The sequence below is a fragment of the Microcaecilia unicolor genome, chromosome 3, assembly GCF_901765095.1.
Source record: "Microcaecilia unicolor chromosome 3, aMicUni1.1, whole genome shotgun sequence".
In the NCBI taxonomy this organism is placed as follows: Eukaryota; Metazoa; Chordata; class Amphibia; order Gymnophiona; family Siphonopidae; genus Microcaecilia; species Microcaecilia unicolor.
The window spans coordinates 61,517,958-61,540,844 of record NC_044033.1 but is presented as its reverse complement, the minus strand read 5'-3'; the positions used below and the strand labels follow the sequence as shown (position 1 = coordinate 61,540,844).

General features: G+C 44.7%; 1 protein-coding gene across 1 annotated transcript in view; it reads right to left on the bottom strand.

Moving 5' to 3' along the window:
- The window catches only part of AIDA (axin interactor, dorsalization associated), a 133,672-nt gene that overhangs the window by 54,885 nt on the left and 55,900 nt on the right, over positions 1–22,887 (bottom strand). The window contains exon 6 of the mRNA XM_030195987.1: positions 2,971–3,077. Within this exon, the coding sequence (XP_030051847.1) occupies positions 2,971–3,077 (107 nt within the window). The remainder of the gene's footprint in view (positions 1–2,970; positions 3,078–22,887) is intronic.

The following is a 22,887-nucleotide window of genomic DNA, read 5'->3' as shown; positions in this document are numbered from 1 at the left end:
GAGCTGGTATGTCTGTATACGGGAGATGAGCATTGAGGCCTGATAAATCACCCACCCAAAGGAGTCCAGCGTTCGAGCTTCTCACCTGGGGGCACTGAAGCAAAATCTCTAGAACTTATGACTCGTTTGAGCATAGATTCCACCACCAGGGAATGAACATATTCTTAAGTGACCTAGAGATGGGGGTAACTAGTGAGGTAATCAAATTTGCTGATGACACAAAGTTATTCAAAGTTGTCAAATCGCAGGAAGATTGTGAAAAATTACAAGGGGACCTTACGAGACTTGGAGACTGGGTGTCTAAATGGCAGATGACGTTTAATGTGAACAAGTGCAAAGTGATGCATGTGGGAAAGAGGAACCCAAACTATAGCTACGTCATGCAGAGTTCAGCGTTAGGAGACACGGACCAAGAAAGGAATCTAGGTGTCATCGTTGATGATACGTTGAAACCTTCTGCTCAATGTGCTGCTGTGGCTAGGAAAGCAAATAGAATGTTGGGTATTACTAGGAAAGGGATGGAAAACAAAAATGAGAATATTATTCTGCCACTAGTAAATAAGGCCCGTTTCTGACACAAATGAAACGGGCGCTAGCAAGGTTTTCCTCGGAGTGTGTATGTTTGAGAGAGTGTGTGTGAGAGTGACTGTGTGAGAGCGAGAGAGTGAATGTGCGAGTGTGTGTGTGTGTGACAGAGATAGAGTGAGTCTGGGTGCGAGTGTGTCTGTGAGAGTGTGTGTGTGAGAATGAGTGTGTGTGTTTCAATGAGAGTGTGTGCGAGTGCGTATGTGAGACACAGTGAGTGTGTTTCACAGATACACTGTGTGTGAGAGAGTGTGTGTGTGAGAGACAGAGTGTGAGAGAGTATGTGTGCGATACACAGACTCTCTGTGAGACCGAGAGTGTATGACACATAGAGAGTGAATGTTATACAGTGTGGGACATAGTGTGAGAGTGAGAGAAAGACACTGAGTGTGTGTGTGTAGAATTGGAAAAGGTACAGCGAAGGGCGACGAAAATGATAGTGGGGATGGGACGACTTTCCTATGAAGAGAGGCTGAGAAGGCTAGGGCTTTTCAGCTTGGAGAAGAGACGGCTGAGGGGAGATATGATAGAAGTGTATAAAATAATGAGTGGAATGGATCGGGTGGATGTGAAGCGACTGTTCACGCTATCCAAAAATACTAGGACTAGAGGGCATGAGTTGAAGCTACAGTGTGGTAAATTTAAAACGAATCGGAGAAAATTTTTCTTCACCCAACGTGTAATTAGACTCTGGAATTCGTTGCCGGAGAACTTGGTACGGGCGGTTAGCTTGACGGAGTTTAAAAAGGGGTTAGATAGATTCCTAAAGGACAAGTCCATAGACCGCTATTAAATGGACTTGGAAAAATTCCGCATTTTTAGGTATAACTTGTCTGGAATGTTTTTACGTTTGGGGAGCGTGCCAGGTGCCCTTGACCTGGATTGGCCACTGTCGGTGACAGGATGCTGGGCTAGATGGACCTTTGGTCTTTCCCAGTATGGCACTACTTATGTACTTATGTACTTATCCCTCTGTGGTCTCAGGACCCCCTCCCCCCTCTGGTATGAGGATCCCCTCCCCTCTGGTCTCAGGATCCCCTCCCCCCCTCTGCGTTCCCCTCCCCTCCCCTGTGGTGTCAGGACCCCCTGCCTCTCCCCCCCTCTGCGTGGTTGGCAGCACCGTGCGAGTGTGTGTGTGTGTGAAAGAGAGAGAGTGAGACTGGGTGCGAGTGTGTCTGTGAGAGTGTGTGTGTGATTCTCCTCTCTCCCCTGGCCCCCCCTCCAGCCACCCAGCGACTCTCCTGTCTCCCCTGCCCCCCCCCCTCCAGCCACCCAGCTATTCTCCTGTCTCCCCTGCCCCCTCCTCCAGCCACCCAGCGATTCTCCTCTATCCCCTGCCCCCCTCGTCGAGCCATGCAGCGATTCTCCTCTCTCCCCTGCCCCCCCCTCCAGCCACCCAGCGATTATGCTCTCTCCCCTGCCCCCCTCAGCCACCCAGCGATTGTCCTCTGTCCCCTGCCCCCCTCCAGCCACCCAGTGATTGTCCTCTGTCCCCTGCCCCCCCTCCAACCATCCAGCGATTGTCCTCTGTCCCCTCAGCTCTGTTGAAAGGGCCGCGTTATTGAAAGCCCTGGCCGTCTGTAGCCTGCTCGTCTCCAGCCTTTGAGTTCGTTCCCTCAGTCCTGCCTTCTGATTACCTGCCCTCGACGTCATCACGTTTTGACACGAGGGCGGGGCAGAAAGAGATGTGACAGACTTACGAATGTTACGAACCCTTCACTGAAGCCACGGAGTCAGCTTCAGAACGTTGGAGGCGAGTTCGTTCCCTCAGTCCTGTCTTCTGATTACCCGCCCTCGACGTCATCACGTTTTGATGCGAAGGTGGGGCAGAGAGAGAGAGGTTACACACTTACGAGCCTTACGAACCCTTCACTGAAGCCACGGAGTCAGCTTCAGAACGTTGGAGGTGCTTTTTATTATAGTAGATTGTATCGCTCCATGGTGCGACCGCACCTCGAGTACTGGGTGCAATTCTGGTCACCGCATCTCAAGGCAAGATATACAGCTTTATGGTCTTCCTGCACATGCAAAATCATTAACCCTATTAAGGCAGAACAGCATTAAATGAAAACTACCCCCACTTTACTTGTCTCCTAAATAGTTTGTATGTCAAAACAAATGAAATGTAAATAAAATGCTCAATCTGACATCAGATTCTAAGCAACTCAGGTACCCTGTCTTTTAAGCTGAATGCATCAGGGTGCTTGACAACAATACTAATAAGGAAAGAATCAGAAAATCAAGCCATCAACTTAATAGCACTTCAATTTAAGAATCTGAACATTCAATTTAGAATTGGCTTAAACAGCACATCCTATAATTTTAAATATCTTTTACTCGTACACAATTCTAATTCTCTGACTCACGACTAAATCTAATGCTTACCTGGAACACGAATAGGAAAGGTGTCTGGAGAACCTGCTCCAGCTCCACTGTCCTCTTCCTCTTCTTCAAACTCCAAATTCTCCTCTTCTCCTGGTGCCAAAATCTTTCTGAAAAGAGGAAACAAAATTCATATAATCTACCAATTAAAAAATAAACTAACAACTGGAAGGAAGCACATATCTTTTAATCATCAGCAATAAGTTTACAGAATTTAGAAATGTTATATTTATTATATAATGTATAAAGCATTTTATCTCTAATAGATGTTTCCATAGACAGCAGGATTGATCAGGCACACAATGCAGCCTTCAGAAGTGGAAGAGATTTCTTAGCTACGGAACTAACTGAGGTGCTGAGGAGATTGCCGCATGCTCAGAACTTTACAATAAATTCTGAGCTCTGGGAGAGCCGTTCCATCATGACAAGGTGCAATAACATCACCCACTTGTGATCAATCCTGCCGCTACAAGAAAGCAATAATGCTTTATATTTTTACCCATTTGATACTGCACTACACCAAAAAAAAAGACATCCAGGTGGTTTACAAAACAAAAGCAAAAACAACCGGCAAGATTCAATCAGGCACACAAGTGGGTGACTCCCAAGTTCAAAGATCACCATTTAAGTATCAACTAATTTCTGGCGGAATGAGCTGGAACACAGCTCCAGACTCCAAAGTGGCAGGGATTTTCTTCTCCCAGCACCTCCCTTCCAAGCAGTTTATACAGAAGAAGAGAGAGTGAGCCTAGAGAAGAGCACAGCCTCTCTTCCCCTGTTGCTCCTACCTCCAGGTCACCAATTTCTTTTTGTCTATAAAAGACCTGGTTAACCACCCTAGCCTCTATAAATAGTTTACATCCAGTCCTGACCTGCATATCTTCCCCCTGCTCCACAACTCCACTTTAATTTGCCTAAAAATTAAGTCCTCGCTACTATAACAGATGTTTTTTTCTACTTCTACAAAAACTCCAATGTCACAAATGTAGATGGGGTTTAAGAATAGTCTTGATGTCTTTCTTATTTGCTGCTGCTGCTGCTACTACTTCCTGAAAGGATAGGCACAAGCGTAACAAGAGAAGGACTTGGGGGGGGGGGGGGGGGGGGAGCTAGAGCTTAGACAGCATCTTCATCAGAGAAATAGGGCTAACATTGAAGAACCAGGGTATAGTGGATGTCTGGAAGCCTGAGAACTAAGAAATATTACATTGAGACAAAGCTAAGTAGCACTTTGATAGAAGACATCTGGAGTCCCCAGAGAATAAAGATGGTACAAGTGAAATTAAGATGCCGGGAAGGGGAGGGGGGTGAGAGGTCAGCAGAGGAGATCAAATGGTATTCTGACTCTTTAGAATGTAGGAAACGTGAAATTACTTCTATTTAAAGCATAAGTACATCTAAACAGACCTCTTGGAGGAAGGAAGATAACCTTAAATGCTTATTGCTTTTGGTTGTGGGGGGTTTTTAATGCAATATGTTCCTGGATTATGTATATTATTTTGTTAGCCGCTCAGATTTGTAGATGAGTGGCATACAAGATTTTATGTTTAAATATCTTTATTAGAATGGAACAAGTAAAAACAACATTAAAAGCTTGACAAAAAATAAGAACAGCTCAGAAGAAGTTAACTAATAATGCCCTTCCCCTTACCTCCTCCCAAGAAAACTAACCCCCCCCCCCCCCCCCCCCCCCCCCATCCAGTTACAGATTTAATATCTGCTTCAGGCCTTTGGAGGAAGAGTGGACCAAAATTTCTCCCAAACTCACTGGAAACAAAGACCAGCAGGGGAGCTGATGTCCTGTACCTCTAACTGCTCCAAGAACAAGTGAATCACCATTTGTGAGCGCCACATCTGTACTTTAGGAGGCTGGGGTGATAACCACTCCAGCAAAATGTTTTGAACACAGCCAGACACAGAAAGCCCCAAATATCCTGAGGTAGTGACGCTTCAATGTGATAGTCCCCAAATAAAACTGTAGGGTCCAAACAGACTGTACGAGACCAAAAGGCTGCAATTCTTGCAAACACTTGTTTCCAAAAAGTGGTAATAACTGAACATGTCCAAAAACATATGTACCAGGGATGTCCCAACTGCTGAACACTTGGAGCTAGCTCTGTGGGTGCTCAAGCACCCCCAATATTGAACAAGTGCCTTCACTTTGTACAAGTATGGGTAATGTATGATAGGTTCAGCATCCCCAATCATTGTGAAAAGTTGGCTCCTATGAATGGGGAAATAGCTGCTGCTGGCAAACCCCGCAAGATGAGCCCTTTTAGGAGAAACAAACAGTCGAAGTACAAATTTATACTGAAGCGTCTAATGTAGGGCACTCCTGGAACTCTGGTATATACCCTGCACAAAGTTCCTCAGCAGAGTAACAGAAAGAACACAATTGAGATCTAATGACCAAGTTGTCAATTTATAATACTACACCTCCTTTTGCTGTGTCTTGAAGATATTTATGGTGAAAGGAAATGGATCCTTGACTTGTGCTCCCATGTTATATGTCTCTGACAAAGTGTACTGCAAATCATCATACAGATCTTGCCATGGCAAACTGGCCACATAGTGTCGCAACTAAGAATAAGCAAATACGTCTCGATCCAGCAACGGGAACTCTCATTGAAGTTCGGAAAATGTTTTAATTTTACTCTCCTGTGTCAGCACATACATAAAAAAACAATACCTTTGACTTCCACCAATAAAACACAGCATTATCTAGTCCTGGAGGAAAGTCCACATTACCACAAGTAGAGAGGAAGGGTGTCACTGTAGCAGAAAAATATCGTCCGCGGCATACTCACTTCCAAACAGCTTTCTCAGTTTTATTGTGTAAGAGATCAGCGTTTACCTGCCCCAGAGAATGTAAGTAACTGCTAATATGTACAGGATGGAGCAGCTCAAGTTCCAGATTAGTAACAGTAAAACACCGAGTGCCCAGATACCAATCCAGAATATGATGTATACCACGTGCTATAGTTAAATAACAAATGTTAAGTAAGCCTAAACTCCCTTGTTGCACTGCGTCTGAAGAATCTTAATGGGCAACCGCACCTGCTTACGAAGCCAAAAATACCGTTGCAGACACTGGTATAAGGCTAATTCATCTCATTTAGCTAGGTAAAGAGGTAACATTTGAAACAGACAGAAGATATGAGAAACCAAAATCATGTTAAATAAGTGTATAGGCCCTAACAGAGACAAGGATAAGCCCACCATATCAACAGTTTAGCTAGAATATCCCAAATCAATGGCTGCCAATTCATCTAATACAACTTTGATACATCAGCCAGGATCCAGACCCCCAAATATTTGATAGCATCAGTCACCCAAGACAGGGGAAATTTGCCACGTCAGTCCTCTTACAACCAAGACTGCACCGGGAGAGCACTAGACTTAGTTAAGTTCAGTACAAACCCCAAGGGTTGTCCAAACTGTGCAATAAGATGTAAAAGACATGGCGACGTCGCTTGAGGTTCTATCAAAATGGCCAAAACATCATCCACATACGCTAACACCTTCACCTGTCCACCCCTCAGAACCACCCCAGGCGAGGCCATCAGGACACGAAGGAAGGACTCTAAAGAGAGGATAAACAATAACGGAGAAAGGGCAGCCGCTTGTAAAGAGTATGAATGGCCCCCCAAGAACCAGCCATGGAGACCCATATACTCCAAAACAGAGAACATAAAAGGTCACTGTACATTGTCAAAAGCCTTCTCAGCATCTAGGCTTACCAACGAAGCCCGTTCTTCCAATCTCTGACAATGCAACATGACCAGAAATAGAACTTATACACATTAGTCACAGACTGTTAAAAAAACAAAAACAAAGCCCACCTGCTCAACACCCACCACCTGTGGCAAGCATACAGACGACCGATCCACCAACACCCTAGACAAAATCTTAATGTCCACACTGATCAAGGAAATGGGCTAGTAAGAATCAGGCAAGACACGAGACCTATTTGTTTTTGGCAATTGCATAATGAGGGCGGTATTATCATAGTGAGGAAATTCCCCCCTCCATCACTGCCATGTAATGTACATGCAAAGGCGTCATAATCTGATGATGTGCAACATCTTATAAAACCCCCGGGTACCCATCCAGGCCAGGGGCAGAATGAGAATTTAAAAAATTCACCGCCTTTTGCAATTCTTTGGCTCGTAGTGGCTAATTTAAAAGAGCTAAATGGCAGGCGAAAGGCGTGGCATCCCGGACTGCTCTAAATAGGACACAATCTCCACCCTACTCACACTTTGCTCCGAGATATATAGCTTTTGAAAATAGTCTGAAAAAATTCCTGCAATCTCTTCAACTCTGTTAGTGATATGCCCCTGCAAATGTCTTAACGCCAAAACTGCACAAGACCCACCCCAGGTTTTAACTACCCCCACTAACATAAGCACATAAGCATTGCCACACTGGGAAAAGACCAAAGGTCCATCAAGCCCAGCACTCTGTCTCTGACAGCAGCCAATCCAGGCCCCAAGAACCTGGCAAAAACCCAAAATTTAATAACGATCAATAGACTTTTCCTTCAGGAATCTATCCAGACCCCCTTTAAACTCAGCAAGGCCAGCTGCCGTCACTACCTTCTCCGGCAATGAGTTCCAGAGTCTAACTATGCGCCAAGTAAAGAAAAACTTTCTCCGATTTGTTTTAGACCTACCACATTCTAATTTAATCTTGTGTCCCCTGGTTCTATTATTGTTAGAAAGTGTAAACAAATGTTTCACATCAGTCCACTCTACCCCACTCATTATTTGTACACCTCTATTATATCACCCCTCAGCCGCCTTTTCTCTAGGCTAAAGAGTCCTAGTCGTCTTAACCTCTCCTCATAGAGTAGTCGTCCCATCCCTTTTATCATTTTTGACGCTCTTCTCTGCACCTTCTCCAATTCCTTTATATCTTTTTTGAGATGAAGTGACCAGAACTGAATACAATACTCCAGGTGCGGTCGCACCATGGAGCGATATAACGGCATTATAACATCCTCATGTCTGTTTTCCATCCCTTTTCTAATAATACTCAACATTCTGTTCGCCTTCTTAGCCGCCGCACCACATTGAGCTGAAGATTTCAACGTCCTATCCACGACTCCCAGATCCCTTTCTTGGTCCGTAACTCCTAAAGCGGAAACTTGCATAACATAGCTGTAATTCGGGTTCCTCCTTCCGACATGCATCACTTTGCACTTGTCAATGTTGAACTTCATCTGCCATTTGGACGCCCAATCCCCCAGTCTCATGAGATCTTCTTGTAATCTTTCACACTCCTCCCGCAACGAGACGAGACAACCCTGGATAACTTTGTGTCATCTGCGAATTTAATTACCTCACTAGTTGCTCCCATCTCAAGGTCATTTATAAATATGTTAAAAAGCAGCAGTCCCAGCAAAGACCCCTGAGGGACCCCACTAACTACCCTTCTCCATCGAGAATAATGACCATTCAACCCTACCCTCTGCTTCCTATCCCTTAACCAGCTCTTAATCCACAATAATACACTGCCTCTGATCCCATGACTCTCCAGTTTCCTTTGGAGTCTTTCATGAGGCACTTTGTCAAACGCCTTCTGAAAATCCAGATATATAGTGGTTAAGGTGGTGGACTTTGGTCCTGGAGAACTGAGGAACTGAGTTCGATTCCCAGCACAGGCAGCTCCTTGTGACTCTGGGCAAGTCACTTAATCCTCCACTGCCTGCCGCATTGAGCCTGCCATGAGTGTGGAAGCGCGGGGTACAAATGTAACAAAAATAAACTGGCTCCCCTTTGTCCAAATGTTTGTTCACCCCCTCAAAAAAATGCAGTAGATTTGTGAGGCAAGACTTCCTTTGTCTCAGTAGCCCATGCTTTTGTATGTGCTCTGTAATTTTATTCTTAATAATAGCCTCTACCAATTTTCCTGGCACCGACGTCAGACTCAACGGTCTATAATTTCCCGGATCTCCTATAACATTTTCCCATTTTTATTACCATATCTATGAAATTGAAATTCATGATAAAGCAAATGTCATGTTGTCTGCCCAGGTACCAAGGTGTTGAGTGCCGTCAGGGTCACCAACCAAGTATCCCTGTTAGCCACCATGGGGTGACAATCATAAGTCCACTTCACCAGCTTTAATTGAGATTCCAAGTGAATAATACCGGCCGCTAATTTACAATGGTGAACACACATAGTACCCATGTCCCAGGAACAGCTGACTCACATGCTCCCCATTGGTTTTAACAAAATCTTCCCACTGCTGTTGCAAGTATTGTAGAAACTCTGGATTCTGCATCAAATATGACAGAAATCGCCATCCCCGAGAGGAGCAAAAAAAACACAGGCGCAGTCACATCCACTCACACCAGGGAACAATCGGACACCTCCCTAGGGCCCACTATCGCTGATTGGATCAAGGGGTAAAAAAAGGATCTATGAACAAAATATAATCCAACCGAGACACAGATCTGTGGGTCCTGGAGAAGTGTGTACTACTACTACTACTACTTAACATTTCTAGAGCGCTACTAGGGTTACGCAGCGCTGTACAATTTAACAAAGAGAGACAGTCCCTGCTCAAAGAGCTTACAATCCCATTCTGCTGGATGAAGCAGATGCCATGCACCCATCAAATTTAGTGAGCAAGCAAAATAAGAAAGCGCAGATCTACCTCCAAACCCCCCCTGCCCTCGTGAAGCAGACTTATCCAGAGCTGATCCATGACAGCAACAAATAAAGGCCCTTCTTGATACTGAATGCAGAGCTTTAACTACTCTCTCTAAAAAAAAAATTTTTTTAACAAAAAAAACTCAGATGGAGCAGGACCAAACATAACCAAAAGAATTAACTCTCTTCCCTGCCACCTCACACAAAGCAAAATATAACACCCTACAGAATCCGTCTACAGGACCTCCACTGTACACTTCAACAACTTATGGATCAGCACTGTAACCTCTCCTTGCTACAACCCTGAGGATGAATAATAAATCTCCCCTACCCATCCATACTTCAGTTTCTCATGTCCTACATCAGATAACCTAGTCTCTTGTAAGCCGATGATATCCGCCCCATGATGCCAACAGGATTTGTTAAGCTATCATGGACGTAATGCCACCTACATTCCAGGAAAGCAACTGTGTGTGACCAACACTCATTCAATCCCTGTAGCAAAGATGAAAAAACAACTGTGCTGCTGCTGAAAAGAACTGACAGCCCAGCCCTCACCCCAGTTCCAAACCCCAAACTTTGCCACCCTGCCCCAAAGTACCACTACTACTACTACTACTATAAATCATTTCTATAGCGCTACCAATCGTACATAGCACTTCACAATTGAACATGAAGAAAAGAAAGCCCCTTCTCAAAAGAGCTTACAATCTAAATCAGGACGGACGGACAGACAGGACCAATAAGGGTAGGACAGACAGAAGGACACATAGGAAAAGGGACTATTGAAGACAGTAAGACAAGGTTACGAGCAAGTGACAAGTTAGGAGTCAAAAGCAGCAGCAAACAGGTAGGCCTTTAGCCTGGATTTGAAGGCAGCCAGGGATGGAGCTGGGCGTAACGGCTCTGGAAGCCTATTCCAGGCATAAGGTGTGGCGAGATAAAAGGAACGGAGTCAGCGATGGAGGAGAAGGGTGCAATTAGGAGAGAATTGCCTAGTGACCGGAGTTCTTGGGAAGGAGTGTAGGGACAGATGAAGGTGGAGAGGTAGTGAGGGGCTGCAGAGTGAATGCACTTATAGGTCAATAAGAGGAGCTTGAATATTATGTGGAAACGGATAGGGAGCCAGTGAAGTGACTTCAGGAGAGGGCTGATATGGGCATAACGACTTTGGCGAAATATTAGTCGTGCAGCAGAATTTTGAACAGATTGAAGAGGAGAGAGGTGGCTGAGTGGAAGACCTGTGAGAAGCAAGTTGCAGTAATCTAAGCAAGAGGTGATGAGAGTGTGGATGAGAGTTCTGATAGCGTGTTCAGAAAGGAAAGGGCGAAATTTGGCGATATTATAAAGGAAGAAACGACAGGTTTTAGCAATCTGTTGAATATGTGCAGAGGAGAGGGAGGAGTCGAAGATGACCCCAAGGTTACGAGCAGATGAGACAGGAAGAATGAGCGTGTTGTCGACAGAAATAGAGAATGGGGGAAGGGGCGAGGTTGGTTTAGGTGCGAAGATAAGGAGCTCAGTTTTGGACATATTGAGCTTCAGGTGGCGGTGAGACATCCAGGTAGCAATGTCGGAGAGGCAGGCAGATACCTTGGACTGGATTTATGCCGAGATGTCTTGTGTGGAGAGGTAAATCTGGGAGTCATCAGCGTAAAGGTGATACTGAAAACCGTGGGATAGCACCAAGGGAGGAGGAGTACCAAAGAAGAAGGTATCATTCTCATAGACCCCTAAACCCCCCAATCCCCAAAACACTTCACATCCTGACTCCCCCACTAGCACACTCCCCCTGAACACACACTCTTCACATATACCTCCACTACAACGCTTCTCTCCGTCCCATCCCCTGCAATCCCCTCTCCAGAACCCATCCAATCTGCCACCACACAAATGCAGCAGCAAAAAAGAATCACGTATAATGCACAAAGCCCCCATGTTGCCCCACACCCTTCCTTAGATGGCATATCAGAGAGCTTTATAAGTTAAAAACTATTAACTGTATGAATTTTCAGAGTACAATAATATAGTTTGTATGCAATACTACTCACAGAGACCATGTAGGAAACCTGAAATCCCCAGGGTTAGCTTCCAACCTCAAAAGAGGGCAAAACTCAGGTATAAATAAAATGCTTCCCCCCCCCCCCCCCCCCCCCCCCGATCTGCAGATGTAAGTCTGATAGCTGAATCGAGTCCAAAAACACTTCAATGCAGCAAAATAAAAAAAAGCAGTTAAAACAGGGATAGCACTCAGGGGAAACTACACTCATCAAGCAGTCACAGTCAAGAGACCTCCTGTACCAGCTCCTGCAGACGGTTTAACCATTCTTGTGTTGCATAAATGGTTATCATAGGTGACCCAAGTTCCATTTAAGTACACTTTTAAAATAGCCAGATATAGAAGCATGAAATGGAGTTTCTGTTTAAACCAGGGGCGTATCTGAACTTCAACGGTAGGGGGGGCCAGAGCCGAGGTGAGGGGGCACATTTTAGCCCCCCCCCTCCCCCGCTGAAGAAGACATCACCACCACCACCTCCAACTACTTTAAACCCCCCCCTCTCGCCGAAGACGACACCACCACCCGCCCGACGATGACGACACCACCACCTGGCTCCAACTACTTTGAACCCCCCCCCCTCCCACCGTCACTCCGCCGTCACCTCTCACCTCCCTTTGCTGGCGGGAGACCCCAACCCCCCCGCCAGCCGAAGTCTCCTTCCTTCATTTGGGTTTGGTTTCTGACAACCTGCACGCACGTACAACGTGCAGGACGTCAGACTCACAGAAACAAGTTCTGTTTCTGTGAGTCTGACGTCCTGCACGTTGTACGTGCGTGCAGGACATCAGAAACCAAACCCAAACGAAGGAAGGAGACTTCGGCTGGCAGGGGTTGGGGTCCCCTGCCAGCAAAGGGCGGTGAGGCACAACGGCGGAGTGACAGCGGGAGGAGGGGGGGTTGAGAGGGTCGTCGGTAGGGGGGTCCAGTGGCAAATCTACGGGGGCCAGGCCCCTGTGGCCCCATAGTAGATATGCCCCTGGTTTAAACAGAGCCGAGTGATGGGCCTAAAACACCTCCTATAGTCCTGAAGAGCAGCGGGGTAGTCCTAGAAGATCCAAATCAGTACTCTCTCATACTGCAGTGTTTTTCTCTCCTGCTTAAATCCCCGAAGAATTTCCACCTTGTGAACAAAGTTATGTATTTTAAGGATCACAACCCGCGTTTTTTTTGCAGCCACCTTGACTCAACCAACATGTTCTATACAGAGGGGGCCCACATTGTCTGAGAGAGCAAAATCTGTCAACCAGTGCTCCAAGAGTGAAGTAAGATTGCACTCCAGGAGCCCCACCATGTGCAAGTTCCCTCTGTGGGAGCGATTTTCCAATTCATCAATTTTCTCTGCCTGCTCTCAGCCTTTCATCAAGTCCTCCAGCATCTTATCAGCTGCGCAGGACCCCAACCTCAAAGTCGGAGGCTCTTTGCTCCAGTGTTCCCGCTCACCAGGTAACCTCTGCTGCTAACATCAGTTCAGAATTATTAACTTGACCCAAGAGCTTTTTCAAACGGGGCTCTAAAGCCTTGCTCACTGCCTCCGTTATCTGTTCAATTGCAATGCGGTAAATGCAGGGACCAACGGATCCACCATGTCATATGCATTGTCTTTCTCTTTTTTTTCTATTTCTGGACATGTTGCCACCAGCTTTTTTTTTTTTTTAATAAATTTGTCCATCCCTGAGATCACGTGACGCCATGCACGCGAGCGGTCACTAAAAGATCAGCTCCGTGCTCCCTCTGGATAACCCCGGTCGGGAACCCTGTAAACTAATACCAATACGTCTCAGAAAGAATCAGGATACCTCCGTAACGCTATAATCATTCTAGCGGGAGAACAAAAGCGGCGATGGCGGCTAAATCGATTCGACGAGACAGGGAAAAGAGCAAGCTCGGAGAAGACAAGATGGCGGCCCCGGCAAGTCCATCGAGCGTAACAGTTAGCTCCGCATGGACAGCCGAGATTGTAGGAGAAGTTACTACAGCACTGGAAATCGTCTTAGATAAGAAATTACAGGGATTGGAAACTAAATTGGAGGGTCTCCAAACGCACATGACTCAACTAAGCCAGGAAGTGGCTAGTTTTCAACAACGCACGGGGGCTCTTGAAGACCAAGTTACTGCGGTGGAACACCAAAATACCAAACTGCTGAAAATGGTTGAAACTCAGGCGGAAAAAATTGAGGATCTTGAAAATCGATCGCGAAGAAATAATCTCCGCTTTGTAGGCTTACCGGAGGAGCTGGGAGACAAGGAACTACGCGGTTTTTTGGAAACGTGGTTAGCAAAAGAGCTCCGTCTGCCTGAAGAAATGGGCCCACTGATCATTGAACGAGCCCATCGAGTAGGCCCGGTGAGACAGAATAGCAACAGACCAAGAGTGGTTATTTGCAGAATATTAAACTTTCATCATAAAACTATAATAATGCAGAAAATGCGAGCAGGAGCCAGCTTGAATTATAACACGTATAAAATTCTATGTTTCCAAGATTATTCCACGGCGGTGGCCGCCCAAAGAAAGAGTTTCTCGCCAATTTGCTCCCAATTAGTACAGCACAAAATCAAATTCGCTTTACTGTATCCAGCCAAATTAAAGATTTTTTATCAATCTAATACACGCATGTGCAACACGCTATTAGAGGCTCAAGAATATGTTGCAAGCATTATAACAACTAGAGATGAATGACTGATATGGAAGAAATAATTAAAATTGGCATAAGAACTTGACGCTTGAATACCAAGGACACAGCTAGTATGACGACATGGATATGAAACTAAGCATAAACATAATTGGATTACAATGCCGCAAGAGAATCAAGGATTATACTGAGAAACCGGAAATTTTTGAATGATGAGAACCAGAAGATGGCAAACTATGGCAGAATGGATTGCAGGGTAATATTAGTCCCAACACCCGCGAAATCCTGAAATCACTTCATTGAGATATCAGAATTGACAGAAGGGACGCCATATATTGAAAATGGTTTGATAAAAGACGGCTTGATACTAATGAAGGGAAGCGAAAGAAAATGAAGAGACGACAAACAAAAGAGAATTGCCCTAACACCAGCACATGAAACTTTAAGGCCTGTGAACATGCAGCAGTCTATAACAACCAGGTTCAGAGTAAAATATCTAATAAGCTAAAGTTATGTATGTTAGAAGAATTTAATGACAAGATAATAGGAAAATTAAGAGTTAAAATAATCTTATGTTGATTAGATAAGGTACTGTCAAAAGGACAAAACGCACATGCCTAGAGTTGACAAAGCTGGCTGGGGCGTTGTAACCTTGGCGAAGTATACTAAGGATGGCAAATGATGCTGAAAGTTGTGAGAGTTAGAAATATGTTAAAAATTTAAGATGTTGTAACAGAGACTCTGATAATAGGGTTTAACAGATAGTATGGAAGATTGAAATATCAGGGAAAGGGAAAATGCAATACGGGGGTCTAGAGGGAGGGGGTTAACACGTGATAAGTCCAATAGGGGCTGGAAATTCCAAAGGGGAACAGGGAAGGGAAGAGGGAGGGAGGTCAAAGGGAGGGGAGAAGCTAAGGAAGGGGAAGACAACGCACAAAACACAAACAGCTAGAGACAAACTCGGAGAAGAGGGGGGGGAGGGGGGGACAAAAGTAACTCATTGGAAAGCCAAAATCCAAATACAACTAATAGAAAGGAAACTGCATACTAAAAGGGGTGGCTGGAGGCTGGGCCGGCGATTCCTAGAAATAAAATATAATCAGCAGACAGTACACTGGCTACAAAAGGTAACAGATTAAAGTAGTATCATGGAACGTAGGGGGTATACATTCCCCAATCAAAAGATCAAAAATACTGAGACACTTAAAGCGAATAGGGGCTGATATTGTTATGCTCCAAGAAACACATCTGTCCAAAACAGAACATGACAAACTAGCTAAATGGTGGGTAGCTGATTGTGTGGCATCGGCGGCTGTAGGAAAAAAAGGAGGGGTGGCAATACTCATCCGAAAGGGGATAGCAACTAAAGTGCACAGGATAATTACAGACTTAGAGGGTAGATATGTCTTGGGCATAGTTACGATAAATGGAAAGAACACGCTTCTGGGAAGCATTTATGCTCCTAATATACTAGATCAAAAATTTTACAAGAGGGTACTTAAACAGATCACACAGCTGGACTCGCTACCCACAATATTGGGAGGCGACTTTAATATGACCTGGGACCCAATCCTGGATAGATCACACCCCCCAACTAAAATGAGAAATGTGGATACTAGAGGAATTCCAGATCTTTGTACAGCGCTTGATTTAATTGACGTCTGGCGGACACTGCACCCATTTGACAAGGAATACACACATCAATCCAGAGCACACGGTACATCTTCAAGAATAGACTATCTACTGATATCCCGTAACTTATTAACAGATATTACGGCGGCCTATATAGACCCATGTGTAATATCAGATCACTCGGTGATAGGAATGACATGGAGGGGAAGAGGGGAAGAAGAGAGAATGCACAGCTGGACGTTTCCGTCATACTTGATAAGGGAAGAAAAATTTAAAGAATACTTACTTGTAAAATGGGCCGAATATAAACATTTTAATGAAGGCTCGGTAAAAGAAGTGACCAACTTTTGGGAAGCAGCAAAGGCCGTATTGAGAGGTGAAATTATAAGTTATGTAACGCAATATAAAAAAGCAAGAGATAGAGAAATTGAGAAGCTAGAAAAACAACTACGTTATTTGAATAGACAATACGGCACGAACCCCTGTAACAAGACTAGACAGGAGATAGTGACCCTGCAGACAGCTCTGAATTCTCTGCTACATGAGAGAGAAATAAAATCCCAGGCCTATTATAGGTTCCAACTATATAGACATGGAAATAAAGGGGGCAAATACCTAGCTCGCCTCATAGCACCTAAGAGTGCATCCAGAAATATAACAGCTATAAAAACTACAGAGGGGACACTTATACACACTAATCATGAGATCAGGCAAGCTTTCCAAACATATTATCAACAGCTTTATAAGGCTACGGATCAGGAGGGACTACCAGGTGAACTTTATTTAGAGGGCCTATGCCTTCCGAGGTTACAAAGCAGTGACCAAAATCATTTGAATGCTAAGATTAGTGATGAGGAGGTAACCTGGGCCATAACTCAGAGCAAGACAGACAAAGCCCCAGGCCCAGATGGCTATAAAGCGGAATTTTATAAGCTGATGGGGGACTCGGTGATTCCTACCCTAGCTAAGGTATTTAATGAATGGATGGATAAGGGTAAGATGCCTGAGCATTTAAACCTGGCCCGAATAGTAGTATTTCCTAAGCCTAAAAGAGACGAAAAACTAGTCACATCTTACAGACCTATCTCTCTACTCAATCAGGAAGCAAAACTATTTGCCAAAATACTAGCAAATAAACTAGGCAGAGTATTACCTGAGCTTATACATCCAGCGCAAGTAGGATTTGTACAAGGCAGATCAACTACGAAAAACATAAGGAACATTATGGCGGCCTTGGAAAGATTGGGGCACTCCAAAGAACAAGCTTTAATGATAAGCTTTGACGCAGAAAAAGCATTCGATAGAGTGGAGTGGCCCTTTCTATACTCGGTGCTAGGAAAATATGGATTCAATGGCAATTTTGTGCAAGCGCTTAGAGCATTGTATAACTTACCGAGAGCGCAAATACTGATAAATGGCAATGTATCAGGAGAAATACAGATTGGTAGAGGAACAAGACAGGGGTGTCCTATGTCGCCCCTTCTTTTTGCGCTCCAATTGGACCCGCTTATAAGGGATATATATGATTGTAAAGCGATATCTGGGGTACAATTTAAGAAACAGGATTTCAAGCTAGCTGCATTTGCAGATGATCTGTTAATGATAATAACAAAACCAAAGAAGACACTTGAAGATCTTTTAGAGATCTTCCGCGAATATGGAGATTATTCAGGCTTCAGACTGAACATGGACAAATCGGAGGCCCTGGCGATCAATGTGAGTATCCAAAGCTTATGGCTAGATGGATTCCCTTTGAAACAAACACATAATTCCTTTACGTACTTGGGTATATTGCTACCAATTAGACCGAGAGAGACATATCAATTAAATGTAGCAAAATTATTAGAACAGACCTCTCAACAACTAAACTACTGGGGCACCTTGACGCTATCCCTGTCGGGGAGGATCAGCCTTATAAAAATGGTCATACTACCAAGGTGGCTTTATGCACTACAGATTTTGCCTATAGCATTACTAAAGAAAGATATAAAACAACTATATCGGTTAATGTTTAGGTTTTGTTGGGACAAGAAACGAGCTAAGATGCAGCAACAATATATGTTGGGAGGTTGGAAACAGGGAGGACTGGGAATTCCCAACATTAAATTTTATAATATGGCCTGCCTTTTACGACATGTGAGGGATAGGATTTGCCAAACTCAAGAACATACACCCCTTGAGATAGAAGAAGAGCTCTTTAGTCCATATCGCGTTATTACACTACTACACTTGAGGAATGCAGAAATACCACAAAAACATAGAAATAATGTACTACTTAAACCAATAAGAGAAGCATGGAGGTTTATAGGGACATTGCTGGGAGGGGACTCAAAAATCACTGAACTTATCAATATTAAAGGGAACCCAGCCTTTATACCAGGGATGGAAAACAAAACTTTTGACAGATGGGAACAATTGGGGGTAACTGAGCTAGCAGATGTTTTAGATGCAATGGGCGGCATCAAACCGCTGACACAGTTGATAGGACAGAACGAACAAAGCTGGGGAGATAGGTATGCACATTGCCAACTGAAGCACTATATACAATCACTAAACAAAGAATTATTGAATAAAAAATTAGGAAATCAAATTAAGATTTTCTTTGATGAGATCACTGAACATGCCCCCTCCATATCACAAATACATCAAAAGCTGTGGAGTCTTGCCCCGGGGAAAGATTTGACGCAGATCCGGCAGAAATGGGAAAAGGATGTGGGAAGGGCATTGGACACATGGGATATGACAACACAGCTTAAAAATATCCCATATATAATAGGAGGAGCTGATTATAGAGAGTGTGCGTACAGAGTATTACACAGAGCATACTTTACCCAAGTGCAACTGTTTAAATCGGGGGGAATTGAAACAGCTATGTGTTTGAAATGTAATAATTTTGAGAATACATTATACCATGCATTGTGGGACTGTGTGCCAATACAACGCTATTGGAGGCAAATAACTACTTATCTTTCAGGGGTGGTGAGTAGTAGAAGAGACATGAATCCATTACAACTGGTATTAGATATGAATGAAACACAAAGGAGATTAAATGCTGACAAAACACTGTTGTGCCGAAAACTATATCTAGTAGCAAGAAAATGTATCATGCAACATTGGACTGTAGCCAACCCGCCGACCTTTTGGCATTGGCGCAACAAAGTGCATCAATTGCTGGTTTGGGAGGCCAAAGAAGCCAAAGGACATTGTAAAAGGAAAACCCGATTCTTAAAAATATGGGGATGTTACTTAGATAAGATGACACAGAAAGGACGTAGTCTTATTGTTAACTCCTTATAGGCAATACTATAAGATGACAGATACGGGTTTTGGCATATAAGAGTTGCTGGGAGGGCTGAAGGGAGGGGGGAGGAGGAAGAGGAAGGGGTGATTAAGGGAAAGGGGGGGGAATAAAGATCAAAGATTGGACATAAGGAGATCAACAAGAAAGGGGAATAGCATTAATTTAGGTGATTTGAACAGAATATATTGGAATGAGAGCAAATGATGTGGAACTGCATTGTATATAACTGTGGATGTAAATGCTTGTTAATATGTAGACTTGTTAAAAAATAACACACATTGTTGAACCATAAGCAAGGGGATGGGGGGGATGGGGGGGTGGGGAGAGGGAGAAAAAATTCACAGAAAAATTTGATGACACTTTAGTCAAAGGTCTGTTAAAGAAGACAGAGATCAATATTAAGTTTATGTTTATTGTCTAAGCATGTTGTAAACTGTGACATCAATAAAACAGTTAAAACATAAATTTGTCCATCCCACACTCCTGTGGTCATCTGCTGTGTTCTGTACGCCACAAAAAGGTCTGCTCCTGGAAGGGTAAATTAGGAAGACGTGGGGGTCCTGGATCGACCCAGACCTGCGCCTGCGTCCCTCAATGCATCATGTGACTCCCTGCATACAATTTTTTATAAAGGCGGTATATTAAATCCTAATAATAAATAGTTGGAAGTCTCAGACTGGAGGCAAACAGTATCCAATTTGCAAGCTGTGAGAGGTTGTAACTTAAGACAGAGATGAAGAAAGGAGGCTTCATTCTAAGTGGCCAATAATAAAATGCTTGGAGTCAGAGATAGACCTGAATGAGTGAAGGGAAGCAGTTTGTATGAGGTTAACAGGTGGCAATGAGAATCATGGTGCCAGATCTGAATCAGGTCCTTACTACAAGTGGGGTATGGGCAGTGCTTATTTTTGTAGGAAATAAGGTACCAGTACTCATTATGGGTGGGATCACCATCTATGGCTCCACCCCTATGGTAGCCACACCCATGGTAGCCACACCCCTTATACCAGCTGTGGCGCATATAAGCAGTATCATTGAAAATACTATACCAGTATAGAAGAAAAAAATAACGTAATTTTTATTCATTATAAATAACTAGTAAAAAAGCCCCGTTTCTGATGCAAATGAAACGGGGGCAAGGTTTTCTTCTGTGTGCACGTGGGAGTGTGTGTGTCCCTGCCCTCTGCCCTCTCTCCCTTCCCCTGTGCTGTCTGTCCTCTTTGTCCCCTCCCCCCTCGGAGTCGAGTCCTTCAGTGTTAAGTTTCCTGCTGTGTTTGTGTTACAGAGATAGTGAGGGCTTCTGCCCTCTCTCCCCTCCCCCCTCTGAGTCCTTCACTGTTACAGAGAGAGCGATTTGATTTCGTGCTTTGCTGCGTTTTCCTTCACTGTTTGTGTTACAGAGATAGCGAGGACGGGGCAGACACTCATGGGGAAACCGGATATCTCTACCCCTTCACACTTCCAGCTGGAGGCTTCATTTAGAACGTTGATGGTGCCTTTTATATATAGAGAGATTTCTGTAAGCTGTTACAGCTTCAGTATACCCAGTGCAAAATAAGACAACAGATATAAATTCTCAAATTGGCCATCTTTCAAATACTAAAATTAAAATAAAATGATTTTTTTCTACCTTTGTTGTCTGGTGACTATTTTTCTGATCATGTTGGTCCCAGTCTCTGATTCTGCTGCTCTATCATCTGTTCCCTTAACTCCATTTCCTTTACTTTCCTTCTTTCGTCTTCATTTCTTGCCCTACATCCAAAGGTAAAAGCTGGGTCCTCCGCGGACTTGACTGGAGGAGGTATAGAGTGGATCCAGCTTTTGCCTATTTTACCCATTCAATGTGCAGTTTTTCTCCTCTTTTCCCTTTCCCTCATCTCATCAGTATGCATCTCCTTCCTCTTTCTTCCCTCTATCCATATGCATCTCCTTCCTCTCTCTTCCCTCTCATCCATCCATGTCCAGCATTTTTCCTCTCTCTCCCTCCATCTATGTCCAGCATTTTTCCTCTCCCTCTCCATCCATGTTCATCTCACTTCCTCTCTCTTCCCTCCCCTCCATGTTCATCTCACTGCCTCTCTCTTCCCTCCCCTCCATCCATGTCCAGCATTTCAACTCTCTACCTTCACCTCCATCCATGTCCAGAATTTTTCCTCTCCCCCCTAAATCCATATGCATCTCCTCCTGTCTTCCCTCCCCTCCATCCATGTCCAGCATTTCTCCTCCCCTCTACTCCATCCATGTGCATCTACTTCCACTGTCTTCCTGACCCTCCATCCATGTCCAGCATTTCTCCTCTCTCCCTTCCCCTCCAACCGTGTGCATCTCCTTCCTCTGTCTTTCCTTTCCTCCAACATTTCTCCTCTCTTACATGCCCTCCACTCCATGTCCAGCATTTCTCCACTCTCCCCTCCCCTCCATCCATGTGCATCTCCTTCCTGTCTTCCCTCTCCTCCATCCATGTCCAGCATTTCTCCTGCCCTCCCCTCCATCCATGTCCAACAACTCTGCTCTCCCCTGCCCTCCCATCCATGTCCTGCGATTCTTCTTTGCCCCTATCATCCCCCTCCCAACCATGTCCAGCGATTCTCCTCTCTCCCCTGCCCTCCCCTCCCATATCCAGCATTTCTCCTCTCTCCCCTGCCCTCCCCTCCCATATCCAGCGATTCTCCTCTCTCCCCTGCCCTCCCCTCCATGTCCAGCGATTCTCCTCTGCCCTCCCCTAACCATCCATTGTCCAGCGATTTCTCCTCTCCCCCTCCCCTCCATGTCCAGCGATTCTACTTTGCCCCCTATCCTCCCCTCCCATCCATGTCCAGTGCTCGCCCCAGCCTCCACCTACCCCGCTTTTCAGTCCCCGTTGAGTTCAAGTTCCAACCTCAGCCCCACCTGCCTGCCCTTAGCTCCCCGACAGCCCTGCTTTCTGTTCCTGCCGCCCCGCGTTTAGATCTTTTATTTTTTTTACGTGAAGTCAAAGCGCCGGCACTAGTGAAAGCAGCAGGCTCGCCTCCTCCAGCCATCCCTTACCTCAGTGTCCCACCCTCGCAGAAACAGGAAACTACGTCAGAGGAAGGCGGGACACAGAGGGAAGGGAAAGCTGGAGGAGGCGAGCCTGCTGCTTTCACCAGCACCGCCACCGCCAGTGCTGTGACTTCAGGTTAAAAAAAAATAAAAGATTTAAACGCGGGGCTGTCAGGAAGATGAGGGCAGGCAAGTGAACCAGCCCTGGGGGAAAAAAAAAAAAAAAAAAGACGCCGGTACGCCGTACTGGCATGTACTAGCACAAAAAAAAGCACTGGGTATGGGAATAAGTGTAGAAGAGAAGTCAAGGGCAATGTAGCATAGTACCTGGATACATTGAAGAAAAGGGTGTAAGTTATATTTTTCCTTCTGGTGACAAGGCATATTTGAAGCATCCCCCAGGAACATTTTCCCTGGCCAAAGATCAGAAGCGAAAAAAAAAAAAAAAAAAGAGGCTGGATAAATATCTCTGCCAAGCTAGTCTTATCTAATTCTGAACATCTAATTCCAAAGGACAAGAACATAAGTGGCCTAGAAAGGGAAATGAATGGTAAGGGTCAAGCCCTAATGTCTTCCTCAATCTTTCACTGCCGATCTCAGATAATTTGAAACT